We start from the raw sequence: 17,613 nt of genomic DNA, 5'->3' as shown, positions 1-17,613 counted from the left end.
GGATCCCATCACTGATTAATATCATCAAGCAATCTTAACCTACGTCTAAAAAAAAAAAAAAAAAAAAAAAAAAAAAAAAAAAAATCATATTTTACAGGAGGTTGCAGGTTTAAAAGGAGACGAAATGACCGACATTTGCAGGTATGTGCAGGTGCATGCTCCCCTCCACATGCATGCAGTCTGTGTGTAGCATGAACCACGAGTGTGTCCGAGGAGCGGAGATGTTTGGATAGCAGAATGCAAAGGCATGGATGCTAGGCACATTGGGGACATAACATTATAATGCATAATGCATGTCGTGATTTTTCACATTTACAGTGGCACGCGCCGGTACAACAAGCATGGGTCCGGAATTCCTGGTAAAACTCATGCCCTAATTTCTCCTTCTACGCTGCACTTTCTTTGCATTAAATGCATGCATTCTCCTGCGCATTATTTACGATATTTCTGTGTTTTTTTAAAATGCATTCAGTGAGGACGCAGACGGTGGCGTGAACTGCGCGCAGTGCACGTGTGCGTGCTTTCGTGTTAAGTGCATTCAGAGCGCGCGCGTGCGCGCGCACTTGAACTTAACCGCGCGTCTCCGGCCATCCGGCAAGATGGCGCTCTCGCTTTGTCTGCCCTGATCGGTATAAACCAGTACTTACTTTCATTACCCGCATTAACAAAACTTGACCGGATCGAATGAAAAAACACATTTCCTCGCGGTGCCAAACCGGTGACGTTTCAAAGCTCCGCGCGTGAGATGAGCACGGAGATCTTGAGGTGGGTGTAAGGGATGTAGCCGGGTAACTTAATGCATGCATGCATCTGTGCACTTCACTTCTATGCTTTAGTGCTGCGAATAGTTAGGGGGCGTCACGAACATATTTTATGGGAATCGATATCCAAATGAAGTGCCATGTTTGCGTCGTGGACCCCATCGCGCGTCTCCAGCAGCTGAAGATGCACTGCGAGAACTAGGCCTTTCTCCACCAAATGTTTAGCACTTCATCAAAATGGGCGTTTGAGCCTAGAATCATGTCGAATTTGTGTCTCTCGGGTGTTTTCCTCTAACATCAGCCTGAGCGCTGAAGGGAAGTCAGTGGATAACAATCTGTGTCAAACAAGTAGCCAGACGTCACGAGCACTAACTTAAACTGTAGAGCGACCTGCTTGGTTCCCTGCTTTAGTCTTATTGGTGTGCCTCGTTTGGTGGCGTTTCCTTGCTTTCAGCGGAAGGCACGAGCCGAGCGGTTTGTTTATATTAGCTGTTATCAGTGCGTGTCTTCCGTCTTGTTACCGGCTGCTGCGTGCGTCGCGCGCTAACAGGAGGCGGGCTCAGTGATGACGCCGCCTGTCAATCAACAGCCTCCTCGGCGCGAGAAAGAAAGTACCTCAAACTCTCCTCACACTAATAACGGCTTTCGCTTTAACTCGCCGTTCACCTTCAGATTCAGCCTCCACTCTCATGTAACTTTTTATGTATTAATAAAATAAACGTGTTGAAAGCTTCTTACACTGAATTTCCAGATTGAGTTCGGTTACAGTAGTATCGTTAGTGTTATCGGTGGTCGGTTTTGTTGTGGATGTCTCTCGTCTTTATTTAAACCGTGTGTTGTGTTTCTTTCAGGTCCAGTAAGCTGAATACTTTGGTGACTATACTTCATGAGTTCTTGGGTCATTCTCCAGACGAAGAAAGCATTGATTCTCCACACATTTCCAATGGTGAGGATCCCTACTGTCAGCCAGAAACATCATAAATAAGGATAAATAGTTGTCTCTGTGTATTTCAGACACATATACAGTGTTTTCTTAATTGTAAACGTGTGTGCTTTTCTCATATTGCAGGTAAAATGTCTGCTAGTGACTCAAACAGCCCTGATGAGAGAATGAATGAGGTTTGTCTAGAGTCTGGTTTTGCTGTTTAACCCCTTCACTGTCACCGTCCCACCTGTGGGACACTTGGGGCTCTTTTTTGTTGTTGTCCTTTTTCTCTATAAAATCTTTTAGTAATCAGCATTGCGTTACCATGGAAATGGTACTTTAAAATCTTATGGCGGTCTCCTCCCCCTTAGTGGGCGGAGTCAAGTGTCATATTACAAAATGCATTACGGTCTTTTAGAATCAAAACTTTTTATAATCTTGGGAACAAACATATCATTGGAAAGCTCTGAGTCTCAGGATTCCATATTTGGTGTGGTTATTTTGAGTATTGAAGTAAAATTGACAGAGAAATCTAGGGAAAAAAATTCTTTAAACAAAATTCAAAGGAGTTTTGATGGCTCCCGGTGGCTGTTTGTGGTATGACGCCCTAAATAAAATCTCACAGGAACCTCAGTTTTTTTTTTATATCAACTTCAAATTCGGAACATAACTTATTTAGACACAAGGCTTTAATTTTATACCAATTTTAAAGTAAAACCTGTTATGTAAAATATTTATAATAAATAAAATATAATTAAATTAATATAGCACATTTTATTTACAGTACATTTAAGCTTCTATAACTTTTTGATATTTTAATTTTTTGAAAAAAATCCACTTTTGCCAAAATCTGCTAATTTTCTTCTTTAAAAAGAGACATTAGGTCTATATTCCAAAGTGTTTATAAACATACAACAATTTAAGTTTGGATAGTGTGGGGGGGGGGGGGGGGGGGGTTGTACATTCACGCCCCCCACCACAATCCTGCCGGCCCCCGAACCTCGAAACTGACAGTTAAAGGGTTAATTCTACAGTTAACACTGTGTCCTGTCCGGCTACAGCAGCAGGGCATTTTTCTGTACCTCTGTACTTGAATGTGCACTTCAGAGTTCAGTTTGAGATGGACTAGAGCAATATTTAGTTTTTTTTCTTTTTAATGACATGTAAGTGACTGACTGTACTTGTACAGTTTTTGCAAAGCCTCACTCAAATCCTAGATCAGGTCCAGTTTTATGCACATAAAGAGCAGCACGATTAAGATTGAGGCAGATTTGTTAAAGGATGACGATAAAGCTTTAGCAACACGCTTCACTGGGAAAATAAATAGCCGCTTCTGCCTTCGTTCTCTGTCGTAGGACAAGAATGATTTAGTGCATGAATAAAGCATGAATTACGTGACTCATGGTCATGCTTTGATCTTCAGTTTGTTGGACTGGTGCTTCAAAAGCTTCTTCAGGAAGTTTATAAAAGACAAGGAGATTACATTGATACCCAGCACATCCTTTTTATTCCATAACCTCAAAGCTTATCACACCGATAATTATCACTTCTATATTTGGGTTAAAATATTCAGGTGGACCAGTTTTTTTTTTGTAGTTGTTGCTAAATGATGGACAATGTGCTCGATTTAGGCTCTTTTATGCAAAACTACTATAAGACTAATGTTGAGGGTGGAGCTGGTGAGATATGGATATCTTATCACTGAAATAAAATGTGTTTTTTCATTTTTTTTCAGCCTGGTTGCTCCTCAGAAATGACCAAACCCTCATCTTCACGCTCCAAGAGGTGAGTTGGGCTGAAGTTAATAGTGGATAACCTTGTGTTTTGTCTTATGCTGCGCTCCGTACAAAATCAGATGTGTTTTACTCCCTATTTGACATTACAGAATTATGAGCTCACAATATTCTGTCGGCCAGTGATTGGAAGATGACATATAAAGTTTCAAAATTCTGCATTATGCATTCAATTGCTTTATGAATGTTTCGTGATTGTATTGTGTGTGCATCTCCAGTCCTTAGGCGTCGTCTTAATCTTACAGGTTTTTGGATTTCCAGTGCTTTTGCTATTGAACTTTTTTTCTAGAAAGGAAGTTGGAAATTCTGACTTCCTGAATGAGAACGCAGCACAGCATGAGTCATGTCTTCACTGCACTGATGTGTACTGTTAGACATGCTGGTGTTGTATTTCTCTCTGTCAGCTGCTGCGGTTGCTTGTAGTGGTGTGTGCATTACTCTTCTGAAACTATTGAGATATTTCAGTGATGCTGTAGTTTTGGATTGTTGTGGAATGTAATGCGATGTCCCCTCTATTGTCAATGACAGAAAACCTTCATTTGTGACCAAGCACACGGCCGTAGATGAATCTGAAAGGGCAGGTGAGCACGGCACAGAAGACAGCATGCAGAGCAGTCTGGATGTCAGCAAGCTGCCACAAGGTCAGTCCTCTGTGAGGGTGTTTTAAAGTGATGAAGCGCGATGTTAAGAGGCGACTGAATCTCCTGGCTTCACGATTCGCAGGCACAGTGGTGGTGAAGCCAGAACCGGTCGCTAGCGAGGCTAAAGATGAGTTCCGCGGTCCGGAGTTTCGTAGCAGAGGAAGTAAAGGCAAAGAGGACGGCGCTCGGAAACGTCCCGGTGAGTTACCCCCTGTACTGTTAATAATCCCATGCCTCATTAAAAGATATTGAACTAGTCTAGTTATGTGTTTGGTTATCTCAAATAATCAACATTAGGTCAAATACCGTTTTTTTTTTTTTTTTTATTTATTTATTTACATTTTTACATATAAACAAAATGCTGAATACAATTGCAAAACATATACATATATACTGAACTGAAGCTGCAGCACAAAAGCAGTCTTACGTCTCTTGGGTATATTTGTAGCAATAGCCAAAAATACATTGTATGGGTCAAAATTATTGATTTTTATTTTATGCCAAAAATCATGTAAAGATCATGTTCCATGAATATATTTTGTAAATTTCCTACCGTAAATATATCAAAACTTAATTTTTGATTAGTAATATGCATTTCTAAGAATTCATTTGAACAACTTTAAATGCGATTTTTCTCAATATTTAGATTTTTTTGCTCCCTCAGATTCCAGATTTTCAAATAGTTGAATCTCGACCAAATATTGTCCTCCTAACAAACCATACATCAATGAAAAACTTAATCAACATTAAGAATAAATATAAATCTCAAAAAATAAAAATTGACCCTTATGACTGGTTTTGTGGTCCAGGGTCACATATGACCTCCATGTGTATCTCTAGTTAATAAATTAGATGTATATTTAGGTGATTGAGGGTCTTCCGATTTCCTACATAATCTTGGAAGGGTCCAGTTATACTGCATGATGATTGAAATCGTGCAAATGGCCTTTAGCTATTACCTAATAAACTGTGAAAAGAAACATCACGGTCGGAATGGTGCATCTGCAGGACAGTTAAAGCGTTCAGATGATTCAAAACGTGAGTAGAATCAGCGCTGAAACATGTTACTCGACCCGTGACTTTTTATGAATGGCTTTGAGAATTTGAGATTGGTAGTGCTGTCATAAAATTAACAACAGTTGTGCTGTAATTATATAATAGACTGTAGTGTGTCTGCTGTTACTGTACTGTTTTTAGTTGTGATTCACTGTTAGTGCTGCGCTTGGTTTGAGTTGGTTTCATTTGCAGGAACGCAACATTCGTCATTAGAAAAGTTTATAAATCTGTTGTTTATAAAGAGAAGTTTCAGTGTCACATGATCTTCAGAAATCATTCTAATATGCTGATTTGCTGCTCAAGAAACATTTCTCATTATTATCAATGTTACGTTTTTTGTGGAAACGATACCTCTCAAATATTTGTATAAGATTTTTAAAAAAAGAGCGAAATTAATAATTGTATTCATCTTGCATGAAAGTGACAAAGTGAGTGAAGACATTTAAAATTATTTCTATTTAATAAATGCATTAACAAATTTAATTAATGGAAATGGAAATAAATGCTGTTCATTTAACTTTATATTTATCAATAAAATCGTGAAAAATTAAGTGCCTCATCATTTCCACACAAAATATGGAGCAGCTAAATTGTTTTCAACATCGATGATAATCAGAAATGTTTCTTGAGAGGCAAATAAATTGTAATGATTTCTAAAAGATCACGTGACACCGATCTCCTTTGCATCACAGGAATAACATTACACATTACAATATATTAAAATTTACAACTTTTTTTGTATTTGTAATAACATTTCACAATATTTCTGTTTTTTTTTTTTTTTGTTTTTTTTTACTTTATTTTGATCAAATAAATTCAGCCTTGATGAGCAAAAGATTATTTCAAAATCATTAATAATTTTAATGTTTCCAAACTTCACTATAATATATTAAACTACTTTATTATAATATATTATTATATTGTTGTCATGATTATTAAATGCTGCTTTTTATTTTTTACAGGACAGTATGTATTTTTACAATATAAGATATATCTTTTAATGTGCTAAAATATATATTTTTAATAATAAGTGCTGGGGGCGTGACTTGTGGGTGTGGTCAGATTTTCCTAAAAAATACATTTGCAAACAATTATTTTTTTGCTAAAAATGTGTTCCTGGCACCACATCGAGCAACTTTTCAGCAATTTTTTTTTTTTCTTTTCTTTTTTTTTCTTTTTTTTTTTTTTCTTTTTTTTTTCAGAAGCCGACTTGCTCATTTAGGGTAATTCTTGGGTAGAAATAACAAGTATTAGGCATTAATGGAATTTTTCATTTGTGCAACTGAAGTTTTAGAGTTTTTTTTTTTTTTTTTTTTTGTTGTTGTTGTTGTATAAAACATTTCCGACACTAGATTGATAACAATATGCATGTTCTTATTATTATTGTAACACATATAGTAAATCAATTGTAAAAAGTGTAGCATTCATTGTAATATAATAGAAATCCAATAAAATGTAAAGTAAATAAATTAAAAAACAAAATAGATAATCATAATGAAAGCAATAAGCATAAAAAATAATTATTCATTAACATTACAAATAATAAACTTAATACATCTAGTAACAATCTGTATAAAACATATGGTAAAAGACAAATAGTCAATGTAATATAATAGAATTATAATAGAGCAAATTATTGATATGATGTGGTGAAATAACATAGCATTGGTTTTTGTTGTTCAAACAAACAAACAAATCAACATCTAATATACTATCTCACTCAACGCAAAATAAATAATTAACTCAATTCATTTCAAAAAAAATATGGAATATATTTCCTTTCTTTTAGTTTTTTTTTCTGTCAATATTGAGATTATACTATTTAAATCATTGTGTTAAACCAGTTAGATTAAAATTAGTCTGATTATATTACCTGAAATGTGCAATGTAATGGATTACATCACTAACTATAATTTTTTTTTATTTTTTTTTTTAATAATCAGTCGAGTGCTCGTGAAGTCTTAGCATTGCAGTATGATTGTTTTTTATTATCTTCATTTATATTTTAATCTCTCACAGACGAGCAGCTCCAGGAGATTTTTAATTGCACAGCGTGTGGACAGCAAGTCAATCATTTTCAGAAGGATGCCATCTTTCAGCATCCCGCACTGCATGTTCTTATCTGCAAGGTAGAAACCAGACTGACATGTTACAGCCAATCACGTGCTTGTATCTCTGTCATTAACATGCATGCCTTTTTCTTACAGTCATGTTTCAAATATTATATGAGTGACGATATCAGCAAGGATGAAGAAGGAATGGATGAGCAATGCAGGTTGGTGCAGAACATTTATTTATTTATAACACTACATCTGCGACGATACCAACTAGGGATGTAACGATGCACCCCGAGCTGGTTTAAAAAAACGATAAAAATATGTGGCTATTAACCCTCTGGAGTCGATTAATGTGTATACGCGTTAGGGGGTATTTTCTCCTGATAACCCTGAAAAGAACTTAAATTACACTTTCAGTTTTGATCGTACAGATAAGAGCAATACATCAATCGAATCTGTAAAGGGTCTACTTTTTTTTTGTATACAGACATAATAACAACAAAACTTTGTGCACTTATAAAATAAAGATAACAAACAAGGAGTGCTGTCTGCAGCCTTTGTCTGCGCTGATCTTCAGTTACAAACACGTCATTAAAATGAACTGTAACTCAGTGAATACTCAACGAAGAGACATGAGAGAGATAGCTATAGAAAGCCTGACATGTCTACTTTTAAAACTAAACAAGTGCTGCCGAAAACAAATATTCTGTGATAAAGTAAATCCATATGAAAACAACACGATGTCCGTTTTTAACGTCTCCCTTCATTATCTTCTAATGCGACCACGCCCCCCCGCGCCGAGCGCGCTATTCAAATTATAATGTTTCACTGAAGCGCGCGGCTTGAATACGCCCACACAACAGAAGACAACGCAGCGAGATTGTTCTTCAAGTTTTTTTTATTTTACTGTTTGCTTTGCGATGAGAGGAATAAGACATAATTCACCCCAAAAAGATGTTATGTGGGTGAGGACTTTGAGATTTGGATTTCCTCAGAAAAAAAGAATGAAGCACTTTATTCAGCAGAGATCATAAACATGAGTAAGTCTCTTTTTATTTATTTATATACTTGTACTAGTTTTCACATAACGTGTAAACATTTTACTAGTTAGACTTTTTCCAAAGACTTTTTCCAAACTATAATTCCTGACTAAATGTATAATCAAGTGAATTATCATGAAGTTTCAATAACAATATACACTACTATACCATTCAAAAGCTTGATGTAAATAATATAAATGTACCAATAAATGTAACTGTAACAAATGTAACAAACAATGCTGTTCTTTCAATTTATCCCCCCTAAAAAACCTAAAAAAAATATTCTCAGCTCTTTTCTACATTAATAATAATAATAATAATAATAATAATAATGATAATAATAACAATAAATGATTTTTTTGTAGAAAATAAGATTGTTAAAAGGATTTCTGAAGGATTGTGTGACTGGAGTAATGATGCAAAAAATTCAGTTTGAAAGTCACCTTTGATTGTTCCTAATAAACTGTTTAACTGCACTCACAAGTGAATATTAAATTATGTTGTGGGATAATTAAATATATTCTAAATAAATTACAAACATAAAATTATATAGATTTATTTTGTCCTCACATTCTTTCTTGTAACTCATCCCTCTCAGTGACACAGCTGACTGAATGGCTCATTATGCAGCTCATTATGCAGGCCTTTGTCTTCTCAGGTGTGAATTCATGATAGTTGACGCCTACTCGCATATGACGTTTAACAACAAAAAGTGTCTTAGAAAATTTAAATCAATATATTGTTTTCTGTAAGTGAGTAAACAAGATGATTTTCACATCATTTAAAAAAAAAAAAATCTAGGCTACAAGCTCCAGTTCTCAAAAGTCCCGGGAACCAATTTTCTGTATGTGTTTTATTGCCTTATTCAAGTGATTTAACATTTTTAGTTTTTCACTAACCACGCATAACATTTTTTTTTCTCAAAAATACAATCATGTACATACATGCTGCTCACATATTATTATTATTATTATAGCCCAGTTTGTGCTGATTACAGTGAGATTAGACTTTAACCATTTAGATATTTATAAGAAACTGAAAAAAGCACAAATGTCAGGGCATGACAAAACTTCTCAAGGCCCCAAAAATACCCTTAGACTCCAGAGGGTTAAAAACAAAACAAAAACCAAACAAATACAAAGTGAACAATCATTTGGTCACCTAAGCATGCATGCATGCATAAGTTACACTAATAATCACACAGTTGTCAATGAACATTTTTTCCCTAGTATTGCAAATATTTTTCCGTCCCTGGATTTGATGAAAAAGTAATTTGAACACTTTAAATTCCTGGTAGTCCTTAGACAAACATAATTCCGTTTATACCCAAATGACGGGCTGATGTTGTTTCTCCTTCAGGTGGTGTGCGGAGGGTGGTAATCTGATTTGCTGTGACTACTGCAGCAATGCCTTCTGCAAAAAATGCATTTTGAGGAACCTTGGACGAAAAGAGCTGTCTGAAATCATGAATGAAGAAAGCAAATGGCACTGCTATGTGTGCCGTCCTGAGCCGCTGCAGGACTTTGTTAAAACCTGCGAGAAAGTTTTGCTCAATCTGGAGTCGTCGTACAGAAAGCCCAGGGGAGACGGTGACAAAACAAAGCGTGAAGATCGTAAACACAAGCATAGCAAGCGAGAAAAAACTGCCGTGAATGGACAGGATTACAACTCAGACGGAGCGGGATCGTTATCCTTTTCCTGTAAGACGTTGACGGTTCCGAAAGAGCTCGTCAAGAAGACCAAAAAACTCATTGAGACCACAAACGGTTTGAATCGTACTTTCGTACAGTTCCTCCAGCAAACGTCAAAAGGCAGCGAAGTAAGCGCGGTAAGTAATAGACACTTAAAGGCCTTCAAATCAGTTTTGGCTGATCTGAAAAAGGCCCACGTGGCTCTGGAGGAATCGCTTGATAAAGAATTTGAATCGAAAGGCCTCAAGTTTCAAAACGGAGAGGAGCAAAGACCAGCACAAACAGATCATCCGGTTGTTAACTCGCACCACGCTGACCCTGCTCCTGTCAGAGAAGATGGATTGGATTGCACCACCAAGGACCAGAAGCCTGTGGTAGAAGAGACTGAAAACCAGCAGGACAGTAACTCAGCTGATGTTGAAATGAAGGAGAGCCTTCCACCCTCTCCAGAAGAACCGCAGGACCAGTCTGAAGAAAGTGAAGCTAAAGAGCAAGAAATGGCAGAGAACCCTGACTTTGAGGAAAGCTCAGTGCCAGCAGGTGAAGCGTCTCTTGATAAAGACATCGTGTCTGTTCCACCGTCTGTCCCAGAGGAGCTCTTTGAGATGGTCGAGAGTCTTGCAGTAAAGAAAAAAGAGCGTGTCGATGAAAACTCAACTGATTCAGCGTCCAAGGCTCAGGTTGTGGACTCCAATATGAGCCTTACAAAACTGGGTAGAAAACTTGTTGTCAAACTAACACCTGTACCTCTTAAAATCACCATAAAACGAGATAAGAGCAAAGAACAGTCGTCTTCAGAAGACATGAATTGTGACACGTTGCCAGAGAAGGGTCAAGATAGCCGACGCTCCCCCAGGATGAAGACCACACCGCTGCGCAAGTCACCGGAGGTGAAGAGCAAACGCAAACCGAGGTCAACGGCTAAAGAAGAGCGCAGCGCCGCAGTGAAGGAGCCGTGTGATTCAGACTCGGATGAAGTCCCTGAGGTCCTGCAGGCGGCTGCCTTGAAGGCCAGCTCTGATGAGAGTGAACCTGAAAGCGCTTCTGGCAAAGGTACCAAGAAGACGTTAGCTTCCCGCTCTGCCGAGAAAACAAAATCGAAGCCAAAGCGTAAACTCGATATGGTCTCCTCAGATTCAGAAAAGTCATCAACAGCGAAGAAAAGGAGCACCAAAAAAAAGAAGGGCAGAGAATCGGACTCCTCGAACCACAACTCTGACCTTGAGAAACAGATCAAGAACCTGTCCAAGCTCGGCAGTGGGAAGAAAACACCCAAAAGGGTCAAAAAGGAAGAGAGTGAATCCGGTAAAGAGGGCAAGAAAGGTACTAAAAGTTCATTCGAGAGGAAACGAAGGTCACAGAGAGAAAAGCCTAAAACCAAGGAAGAGTTTTCCTCCAGTGATGAAGAGGAGGAGGAGCCGGCCGCTAACTCAGACGAAGACAGCGATCAGCAGAAGATTAAACCAATACTTGAGTCTGTGATGGCTAGTATTGATGGTTTTCATCAGTCATCAGGTCAGTTGACAAAATGGTTCAATTAATCTACATTGTTTGGCAGAGAGTATTAGCTGCATATTGATCATTGATTTCAAATTAGGGAAAAGAAAAGGTAGAAAAGAAGTAATAAATCAGGGCTCAGCTCAATTTTTTCTTGCCCTGCAAATATATTCACTAGCCCTGCCTCTAAAAAAATAAAACAGTTGCTGTTATCATTGTTTTTGACCCATGTTATCTTTTATTCTTATAAGCTTATATGATGCCAAAATTTTAGATACCAATTACAATTCTCAATTCTAATTTTAATACCACAGCAGAAGCTACAAGCCTAACACATATAGCCTCAGCATTATTAAAGACTAGTGAACAGTGCGTACATGAGAACAGATGAACAAATTACAAGCAATAGCACAACTGAATCTATGCAAGGCTGAATGAGACGCAGATTCACTCTCTGACAGCAGGTGGCGCTCATGGGACAGCAGCGGTACAGTGCTTCCTCGGGTACCGCTGTTAGCAGTGCTACATTAACACAACACTACTTCATAATGTGCAGAGACAAGATTAAAAGAAAATGCCATGTACTCCTATAAACCCCCAATTCAATATTCAGGATTTTCTTCCAATATGTTGCACATCATGAACTGTGATCTTGCTCTGCCTGCTGTGGTATTTTCTCTTCTTTGCGAGAGTCTTAAGTGTCTCTTGTTAAAGGTCATTTACACACTTCGTAATATTTCCACACAAATGACATTTTGAAAAATGCTTGCAGTGCAGTTCCAAATCTGGAACGGAATTAGTCTGAAACAGGTGCATCTGTGCTCCACTGTATAAATTAAATATAGAAGAATCATTGTTAAAGCTGCAAAGGTACTTGCCAAGAAGGGTATTTTGACATACCTTTGTATGCATTTGTCCGTTCAAGTGCAAGAAGGTGCGCAAAGAAGCTATTCTGGGTTCTTGCACACTGCACACACAGAACACAGCGCGAGTACTGAATGGAGTTGCCTTTCGTGTCTTGCTTGAATGCTTTAAATTGCTTGGACTTCTAAATTAGCAAGGCTTAAAAACGTGTGTAAATGATAAACTTTCGTGACGATGTAGCAGTGGCCCGATCGGGCCAGTGACAAATTTGTCAACTGTCCCGAGTGTCTTTCATGCTGGCCCCGGGCCTTATTTTCGAGCCCTCTAAATTAAACACTATCCCCATTAAGCGTGGCTGGGCATTGCCTCTGATCTTTAACAACACCCTCCTGTCTGGCAATTGTTTTAGTTACCTAGCTGGGGACTATTTTCAGGCGCTGCGTCATATCATTGCGCCTGCTGCACCCATGGTACAGCAGCAAAGTTACTTTATTATTACGTCGGATTAAGAGTATAGTTCCTTGCCATATTGGCCTAAAAAATCACAACTTTCCATTTTGTTTTATTAGTTTATTAGGCTAGAATTTGAAAGATGATAATATTGTTTGATAAGTGAGATCTCTGGTTTTAATCCTTGAAAACCAAAAAAGTAGTGCAAGAAAATTCCTTAAGTCATGTAATTTCATTTTGCAGTTTCTGTACGAACCCTGTTTATAAGTGTTGTTTTTTTCTTCTTGTTTATGGGTGATGAAATTGAATTGAAGGCTGAATCCTCCCAGGTGGTGGATGATGACGATGATCCAGAGAATAGGTATGATTTTACAAGTAACATGCTGTGAATTGTTTTTATGTCTGTTTAATCACAAGATGTCCCCTGTCTGTGGGTTTTGCAAACATTTAATAAATGAAAAATATTTTAAAAATCTAAACCTAAACTCCATTGAATCCTCTAACTGTGGAACCTCATAAAACTCATAAATCCTCTCAGGCTCAGAGCTTCCCACTGCCTCAGTCTTGTTTCTGATTGTGATAATCAAAGAAGTTACCTTCATGAAAATGTCTCAGAATGGGAAAATCACAAGTTTAAGTAATAAGATGTATTATTCTGGACTTCTGGACAAATTTCGTTTCTGTCTCTTCTGAAAGAATTGCCAAGAGGATGCTTCTGGCGCAGATCAAAGCCAACTATTCATCTGGAGCTGACAGTTCATCTGATGATGAAAACGCAGACAAAGAGGACGGGGATTCACCAAAGAAAGGAAAAAATGGTGCTAAGAAGCAAGACGAAAGTGGTGAGAGTTAGTTCAGATAGGACTGGACGATATGGCCAGATCATATCTCTGCATTTTATTTTTTTTTTGAATAACTACAATATATAATATATATCTCTATTTTTATATTTAAAAAAAAAAAAAAATTTTTCTTCTTCTTCTTCTACTCCTTTCACACCCAATCCCGTCCAACAAATAAAACAATGTCTATAAATAAAGTCTATGAAAACCAAAGAAAGTGAATGTAAACATGTAGACTGTGCTACATGTAATGTGCGAAAAGGGTTAAAATCACATTACATTATAATATTGTGACATTAAACACAACGCAATTCACTAAATTAAAAATGAAAAGCACAAACTAATTGTATTAGGCTATTTTGATTACCTCATTTACAGTGCCATCATAAAAATACTCTTACTTGTAGGTTTAAAATTCTGCATGACACATTTATTGTCTAACTACAAATATATTAGCAAAAAATATTTTAGTCAGAATTATTGCGTGCCGTGTGTTTGGCGTGCATGAGCGCGGTGGTGCTGGTTCGCTGAAGTCTGTGAAGTTTAGCGGAGAATCGCGTGCAGAAGGCTCATCTACTCCTGACAGCAAAATGGAAATATTTCCATGACTTACTAACATTTACAGATGGAGAATGAACCTGTGAAATGTAAGTTATGCACAGAGGAAAACAGCACATCTTAAACACACTCTGTCAGCAGTAGGGTTGGGAATCGTTAGAAATTTCCTGGTTCCGGTTCTGCCTAACGGTTTCGGTTCCATTTAAAATCATTAAACAACTATTAAAAAAATAGTGGTAAGGAAAAATGCACAATACTCAACTACTCAATGCTCAATACTGTTTATTATTTACTGTCAACTTAATTTAAAGGTTGGCAATGTCAAAATTCAACATATATTACAGTACACAGATCTTCATAAGTAGGTTTGGGTATTAGAAATTTTCTGGTTCCGATTCTGGTTCCATTTAAATGAACTATTATGTTTTTTTTTTTTTACTATTTTACCTTTATTGAATGTAATGTTGAGTAATGCTAGTCCATCAATCAGCATGTGCTTCAAAGTTGATTTTTTTTACACTATCAATAACATTTTGCTTTTCAAGCAGGAATAAGGTTGGCCAAACAGTCCCTTGAGGGCTGAGACACTTGTTCATTTCCCTAAATTAATGAAATATAAACTGTTATACTTATAACCATGTAGACACACACTCCATAAAGCCCCTATTTTACAAATAATAATACAGTTAGGAGATGATGTGTTGCAATGAGTGCTTTCCACATTTTTCCACCTGTACACTAAATAATCTAACCCTCACACTTTAGTGGTCCAAGCTGAAGTCAGTATGTATATTAATGACATTATGGGACAAATGTAATTTAGTGGCGGCAGGTGCTGCACGCTGCTGGTACATGTACAGTCAGACAAAATGATGTGCACAGTTATTAAAGGGGCGAGTGCGTGTACAGTTGTGGAAAACGTGTTCGGCAGTTAAAGACTCTGTGGAGTGCGTGTCATTGGAAACAATGTGCTCAGTAATTAAAGAGGCAGGGCGGCTTTTCTGTTATTTGGTTTGTGACATCCTTTACGGGAAACGCCAAGGCTGCTCACAGCGCTTGGCCACGTGTCGCACCAGAACCACTTTCGGAACCGAAACTTAGAAATTGCTCACGGTTCCGGTTCTTTTTAAAAAGCAGAACTGGTTCTGAGTTCCCAACCCTAGTCAGCAGCACATGTATGTCAGAGTATCTGACGGGGCAACCACTTTAAACTATACATGCTAACTGTATCTTACCAGTTATTTTAAAACCATGAATATAGGCATGTCTCATGTTTAGGACAAATTAGATTATGCACTTTCCCTGCAACAGCTCCACTATTTTTCAGTTGCGCTCGTGTCAAACTACTCTATATCGATATAAATGGTATTGCCTCATTCCATATTGTTTATAAAAAAAAATAATAATTATATATCGTACAAACTTTATATACCACCCAGCCCTAAATTCAGATTTAATCCAGTTTAATGCAGAAGTGTTTTTGTCATGAATAATGCATTGATGTTTCCTGCAGAGGAGGAGGATGAAACTTCAGACTCTGGCTCAGATGTTGACGTGAAGAAAGGTGGACGCAAGCACCGTTTGTTGAGGAAGAAGTTGACTCTAAGCGAGGGAGACTCTGATGACGAGACCACGGTCAAAAAAAAGAAAGAAACCAAAAAGAGAGGCAGGCGGAAAGGTCGGTGTCAAGTCTAAACAAAAGCCGCACATGTGAGTCCAGTGAATGAGCTGAAGTGTTTACTGGATTTATTGATGTGTGTTTGTGTAGTGGGCAGCGATGATTCGGCAGACTCTGACTTTGAGCAGTCGCTCTCGGGCTCCAGTGATGCGTCAGCGCTCAGCGAGGCTGTGAGTGAAGACGAGGATGAAGAAAAGAGCAGTAAACGCAAAACACGGTAAGAGTGCACCATGATGCTAGAGTGCACATTACACTTGGGACTTTGCATTTTTTTCCTTTTTTTTTTTTTCTTTGATTTTTATCGATTAATTTGAATGTAATGTTTGCCACAATTTAATTTATTTATAATTGCTGAATCACAGTTTGAATAAAAACATTAGCAAATGTTACAATTAGACACATTGCCAATAATACCAGTGAAAACAGTTAAGAGAAAAACAATGACCTGACGGCATGATGGCTTGCCTGATTAACTGCTCATGTGTAACACACATTATGAAGGACTGTAATGTAGAACATATCGCAAATCCAAAGCATGTATTCACACAGAATGTGTTTTTGGATTGAAAAGTATGAGGGACAGGCAGTGGAATGGGAAAAACGCAAGGCTATGAGACGTTGAACTTTGACACGAGTTGAACTTGAGCACCGTGCGTTTAGAATGCTGTTTCATATGTGAGATCCTGTCAAACAGGTTTGCAACAGTCAAACACATCAATAAAGTGCATGTTTACACACACACACACACACACAAAAAAAAACAATGGAAAAGCAGTGCAGTGGAATGCCAAAACCTGTAAAGAACTACTACTGTATGTTTGATATTTCTTGTTTGTATGATGGTGACAGGCTGAAATCTGCTATTTTCTGTGTTTTTACAAAATATTTACCATTAATAATAGCCTTCTGCTGTTATACTTTGTCATTAGGGCCTGAACACCAATGGTGCAAGAACCCCTCTTGGAATTGTTTTATTTTGAATGAACATGACTTTTTGAGTGGACACAGTCTTCTGAATTTAAAGGGCACCAATTATGCCCCTTTTTACAATATGTAATATAAGTCTCAGGTGTGCCCAGAATGTGTCTGTGAAGTTTCAGCTCAAAATACCCCACGGATCATTTATTATGGCATTTAGAAAATGCCTATTTTGAGTGCAAGCAGAAACACGCCGTTTTCGTGCCTGTATCTTTAAATGCAAATGAGCTGCTGCTCCCCACACCCTTTTCCAGAATAGGGTGGAGCCTTTACAGCTTGTGCCTCAGATACTCTGCCAAAACAAAACATCTATTTGGTTTTGGTTATCATGTCTGTGGTGCTGAAATCATGCATTTTAAAGCCATATCAGTTTAAACTTCTGATATAGATAAATCTAACCTCAAAAAAAAAATATATCACAAAAAACATGCATACTAAACTCAGTGCTCTTTCATGTCTGATTGCACTTTAACTCTCAAGTACACACAAGTTAATGTTAGAAATAGGGCTGGGCGATATGAAGATATCAGTCACTAACACAGTCGGTTATGACTGAAAGAAATTGCATGTTTATATTAGATCTGTGTGGCAGCAGCGTAATATACAGAAATAAAATCAATAAATCCACTGCTCTCTTGTCTCCTTTGAGGCTGGGACTCCTAAATAGTGTTCTGTGCTCGTCTGCACAGCCAGAACAGTTAGCGTTTTGCTCGTACATTGTTACTAGTACATTGTTTTCACTTGCAAAAGCACAAAGGTGGCACCATGGTTGGAAAAGTGCA

General features: G+C 37.6%; 1 protein-coding gene across 1 annotated transcript in view; it reads left to right on the top strand.

Moving 5' to 3' along the window:
* The first annotated feature begins 581 nt into the window (after positions 1-581).
* The window catches only part of LOC109079918 (transcriptional regulator ATRX-like), a 48,851-nt gene continuing 31,819 nt past the window's right edge, over positions 582-17,613 (top strand). Inside the window, exons 1-13 of the mRNA XM_042769806.1 lie at positions 582-765; positions 1,613-1,707; positions 1,831-1,880; positions 3,422-3,471; positions 4,008-4,120; positions 4,203-4,319; positions 7,196-7,305; positions 7,384-7,451; positions 9,633-11,479; positions 13,070-13,136; positions 13,472-13,617; positions 15,689-15,853; positions 15,944-16,070. Coding sequence (XP_042625740.1) covers positions 746-765; positions 1,613-1,707; positions 1,831-1,880; positions 3,422-3,471; positions 4,008-4,120; positions 4,203-4,319; positions 7,196-7,305; positions 7,384-7,451; positions 9,633-11,479; positions 13,070-13,136; positions 13,472-13,617; positions 15,689-15,853; positions 15,944-16,070 — 2,975 coding nt within the window. The 5' untranslated portion in view covers positions 582-745. The remainder of the gene's footprint in view (positions 766-1,612; positions 1,708-1,830; positions 1,881-3,421; positions 3,472-4,007; positions 4,121-4,202; positions 4,320-7,195; positions 7,306-7,383; positions 7,452-9,632; positions 11,480-13,069; positions 13,137-13,471; positions 13,618-15,688; positions 15,854-15,943; positions 16,071-17,613) is intronic.

Source organism: Cyprinus carpio, chromosome A14, assembly GCF_018340385.1.
Source record: "Cyprinus carpio isolate SPL01 chromosome A14, ASM1834038v1, whole genome shotgun sequence".
In the NCBI taxonomy this organism is placed as follows: Eukaryota; Metazoa; Chordata; class Actinopteri; order Cypriniformes; family Cyprinidae; genus Cyprinus; species Cyprinus carpio.
Note: the sequence above shows the minus strand (reverse complement) of the source record. Positions and strands in the feature narration are given on the sequence as shown.